General features: G+C 43.4%; 1 protein-coding gene across 2 annotated transcripts in view; it reads right to left on the bottom strand.

Moving 5' to 3' along the window:
* Positions 1-1078: 1078 nt before the first annotated feature.
* The window catches only part of syf2 (SYF2 pre-mRNA-splicing factor), a 47479-nt gene continuing 43754 nt past the window's right edge, over positions 1079-4803 (bottom strand). For both annotated transcript variants that reach the window (XM_014011089.1, XM_014011080.1), the window contains 2 exons: positions 4096-4194; positions 1079-1849 (listed from right to left, as the gene is read on the bottom strand). In XM_014011089.1, coding sequence (XP_013866543.1) covers positions 1684-1849; positions 4096-4194 — 265 coding nt within the window. In that variant the 3' untranslated portion in view covers positions 1079-1683. The remainder of the gene's footprint in view (positions 1850-4095; positions 4195-4803) is intronic.

Raw genomic sequence — 4803 nt, 5'->3', positions numbered from 1 at the left:
AATTAAGGTGGGTGAATTCATTAAAAATATTAATCTAAAGCTGGAACTTGTAAAAATCTGCAGGTAAACATTTACTGTGTTGTACAGAGAACGGTATGCCCGAGTTGTAGTTTTCAAACAACCCACAAGATGGCAGCAGTAACCAGTGTTCAATACAATGGTAACGTCACTGCCATGTCACAGCTTACAGTTTTGGTTCAGTTTGGGCTGCAAGCAGCTTTTGATTTCAGTCATTCATATCATTTGTTACAGCTCAGACTCTGATCTAGAGCCATACTAACAAACATCAGTTTCCTAGTTTTTACTAGATATTAATTGTATCAAATGTTACCAGACTGAAACATGGTGTTAATTCTGACACAGCTCTTCTTGCTGTGGCTAYTTTGCGATTACCCCTGAAGCTTGTATTACACAGACAGTATCTTGGCACTCGTTGGCAAATGTAAGCGTAATATTGCTTTAGGGTAACCACTGAGGTAATAAATCAAGTYAATATTCAGATGAATGTCACAATTTTGTTGTATTAATAAGGCAAAATTGYAGTCGAAATGTCTTACTTCCAGACTGTGTGTCTCTTGCTGTAACCTGACCTGAGACTGATTAATTGCTTTGAGTGGAGATATCTGATTCAAAGGCTTATCACAACAGGTTTTAACGGGACTGGAGAATGAGTGACGCAGCAGATTTAGTTTAATGTACTCATGTTAAACTTTCTCTGAGAAAACAGCTTCACTATTTCCTAGATCCCATTCTTTTCCTGGKAAAGGACATTTTAGTTACGTCTTTAGAGTGAGCACTTTGATGGCTTCCAGGCAGCTATTGACACTTCACCATGTTTACAAGCTTCAGATCAAATTAACTTTGCTCAACATAGAAACTAATTTTGGCAACTTGGCTTTAAAAGAATCAGATGTGTCAGACCGAGATACGCCACAGTAGATTTATGAAAGATCCTCAGGTGAATCAGATAAAACTTCAAAAAGTATTTKAGCATCTAATCGCTGAAACACTTTGAGCAGAGTAAGGTAATAAATTTATTCAAAAGCTGTAAATAAATCTTTGCACAATGACTCTTACATTAAKATGAATTGCAAATGTTTTATTCAGCTTTCCTGCAGAGGGTGCAATGCCACCACATTCAGTGATCACAGAGTGCAGACTTCATGGGAACCTGTTTGCCTTTTTTTTTTTTTTCACCCAGTTCAAGTCACAAGGTTTTTCCTGGTCATGTCGCAGCCTTTAGGCAAATTAGTGCTGCGATGAAGAYGATAAATTAAATTACTCTGTTCATGGTCCTTATCTCTTTCTGCACCTCCACTAAAACAAAACAAAACAAAAAAAAAGACACTCTGCTGAACATGCCCAGAGGTTTGATGGTGGTTTCTTCTCAGGCTTAAAGTGTCTCCATCACAAGACCACACACCATAAACCCTCAGAAAAACCAAGAATTAAGCAAGATAAGCAGATAATTAGAAGTGGTTTACTTAAAAATCAATGTCAGAATAATTATACTGTACAAAAGAAATCAAACTGTGACATACCTTAAGAGACATTTGCCAGGTCTAAATAATGAAATAATAAAACATTCTGCACACTATGTTGGTTTGTAAATACATGTACTCCATATGCAACAACAAAAAAATAGATCCACAAAGCAGTGRATCACCAGGTTGGCTGTGTGTGTTACACAGCCGTTCCTCTCTCCAAGTTCTGTTTGATCTCTGCTGTGTATTTGCCGTAGAAACGCTCCGCCTTCTTGTTGAACTTGGCGTTCCTCTCGTTAATGTAGTCGATGTCTGCGTCGTCGTTGTAGGCTCTGCGCCGGCTGTACTTGGCACGCTTCTCGATCCTGACAATCGTAAAGAAAGGCAACTCAAAAGGAGGATTTTTATAAACCAGCATGGCCACTGTTCATGGCATATCCAATAACAATAATTGGCTACAGGCAATAATTTGAGGGCATGTGTTTAAATTTGGCCAAGGAGAGTGGCAATGGAAAACTTAAGACACATATACATACTGTCAATTTGTGAGCTCCTACTCTGATTTACTCTGTCTTCAAAGGATTAGTGTGCGTCATAGTCTGGCAACTAAATCCTTGTCTAATGTTCTACAGTTGCATCTCCAATGTAGGCCTAAGACTGTCTCAAATACAGAACAGCTTAGGGAAAGACCGGTGATCAAAGCTTAAAAAGATCAACAGATCAAAGACAAAACTTCAGGATCTGAGACATAATAAAAGCAGAGCTGAACCTCTGCTTGCAAAGTTATATAAAGAAGACCAAAATACAGGTTACAAATTCACAAATTGCTTCACAAATTAAAACACAGATTTGAGGAACCATCTAACTCTCCATTTAAAACTCATTTCTGGTAATAATCTGTCACCTGTGGACATATACATGACCTCATAAGGACCCAGTTATATATGATGCCAAAGCCTGACCTCATGCCTTTTAGATTAAACTGCCTCCATGTATCAAAACTTCTACCCTGGAGTTCCATCCATCCATTTTCTTCCGCCTATCCGGAGGTGGGTCGCAGGGGCAGCAGCTTCAGAAGGGAGGCCCAGACCTCCCTCTCCCCAGCCACTTCTTCCAGCTCCTCCSGGGGAACTCCAAGGCGTTCCAAGGCCAGCCGAGAGACATAGTCCCTCCAGCGTGTCCTGGGTCTTCCTCGGGGCCTCCTCCCGGTGGGACGTGCCCGGAACACCTCACCAGGGAGGCATCCAGGAGGCATCCTTACCAGATGCCCGAGCCACCTCAACTGGCTCCTCTCGACGTGGAGGAGCAGCGGCTCTACTCTGAGTCCCTCCCGGATGACCGAGCTTCTCACCCTATCTCTAAGGGAGAGCCCAGCCACTCTGCGGAGGAAACCCATTTCGTCCGCTTGTATCCGGGACCTCGTTCTTTCGGTCATGACGTAGATCGACCGGTAAATCGAGAGCTTCGCTTTTTGACTCAGCTCTCTCTTCACCACGGCGGACCGGTACAGCGCCCGCTTTACAGCAGACGCTGCGCCAATCCGCCTGTCGACCTCCCGCTCCCTTCTTCCCCCATTCGTGAACAAGATCCCCAGATACTTAAACTCCACTTGAGGCAGGACGACCCCCCTGACCCGGAGAAGGCACTTTACCCTTTTCCGGCTCAAGACCATGGCCTCGGATTTGGAGGCACTGAGCCTCATCTCGGCCGCGAACTGCTCCAGCGAGAGCTGCAGATCACGTTCCGATGAAGCCAATAGGACCACATCATCCGCAAAAAGCAGAGATGCGATCCTAAGGCCACCAAAACGGATCCCCTCAACAMCTCGGCTGCGCCTAGAAATTCTGTCCATGAAAGTAATGAACAGAATCGGTGACAAAGGGCAGCCTTGGCGGAGTCCAACTCTCACCGGAAACGAGCCCGACTTACTGCCGGCAATGCGGACCAGACTCTGACACCGGTCATACAAGGACCTGACAGCCCATATCAAAGGGCCCGGTACCCCATACTCCCGGAGAACCCCCCACAAGGCCCCCCTTGGGACACGGTSGAACGCCTTCTCCAAGTCCACAAAACACATGTAGACCGGTTGGGTGAACTCCCATGCACCCTCCAGGACCCTGCTGAGGGTGTAGAGCTGGTCCAGTGTTCGCCAGTGTACCCTGGAGTTGATTTTTCTAAAATTAGTCAAGCTTGGTTCAAACACTGAGACGGCCTCACATGGCCGACACTTCTGCCTCTCCACAGTGTGTTTGTGGTGTGCCAGTGTTGCAAAAAGTCTGTCATTCAGAGATACATGAAAAAGAAGTGTGGTTTGGATCATCAAAAATAGTAATTACTAAAACGATTGAGGTTAAACACCACTGAATACCACACTCTCTTTTGTTAAATGGGCCTTTTAATAGATGAAATTTACTGAGAACGATTACAGTGTTTCATTGTATGCCTTTGGCCTAAGATCCCAGTAAATAGTGTGTGCAACACCGCTTTAGTACCAAGGCTGACCATCACAATCTGCCCAGTCAGACTGAATCTAAATGGGCAGGCAAAAACCAAGCCTAAAAAAAGCAAGGGTCAAAAAGGAGGACGAATTTCATAAAGTGTGACTTACTGTTTCTCAACATCCTCCACCATGCGGTCAATGCCCTCCTTTGAGGGAGTATGGGTTCCGTAAATCAGACTATTCGACGTGGGGTAGAAGTCCTCACCACTGTGGAGCACCAGCAAAACAATTAGAAATACATATTTAAAGATAATCAGCATTTTAACATACTTTCTGGCTTCTCTATTCCATCATTGTGATCAAGAATGTCATCATGTAGCTTCAGGGCAAACTGTGTCAATGCAGTCCATGCGTTTCTGCATGTGGCCGCTTTTAAAGGGTAATAAACCCTCAGGCACTAAATTCTTCTTGACCTCAGCATAATCTTGATCTTTAAAGTTTTACACTTTAATGATTTTCAATTTCTTCTGGATTGTCTGGCTATATCAAAATAAACCTCAGGGCAAATTGTGGGCTGCGTAACAGAACATTTACTAAATGCTTCGTGAACACGTGATTGGTGAATTCTGGTCTGATGACATCAAACCAGTAGGTAAATTTATTTTCCTCCATTTGGGAATTCACAGCTATGGGCTTAAATCAGGCAAATTTTCATGTATCAACTTGATAGCCATCAAGTAGAATTTAGACACATTGGGCCTCATGCAAGAACATGTTTGTATTCTTATCCTAAATTTCTCTTACTTTTGTTCGTACAAAGGGTTCGTACGAACATGTCACGTCAGATTCAACAAACTCTTCTATCTAAAAAACAAA

This window comes from Austrofundulus limnaeus, unplaced genomic scaffold (genome assembly GCF_001266775.1).
Source record: "Austrofundulus limnaeus strain Quisiro unplaced genomic scaffold, Austrofundulus_limnaeus-1.0 Scaffold2, whole genome shotgun sequence".
NCBI classification, from domain to species: Eukaryota; Metazoa; Chordata; class Actinopteri; order Cyprinodontiformes; family Rivulidae; genus Austrofundulus; species Austrofundulus limnaeus.
This window is presented reverse-complemented; position numbering and strand designations above follow the sequence as displayed.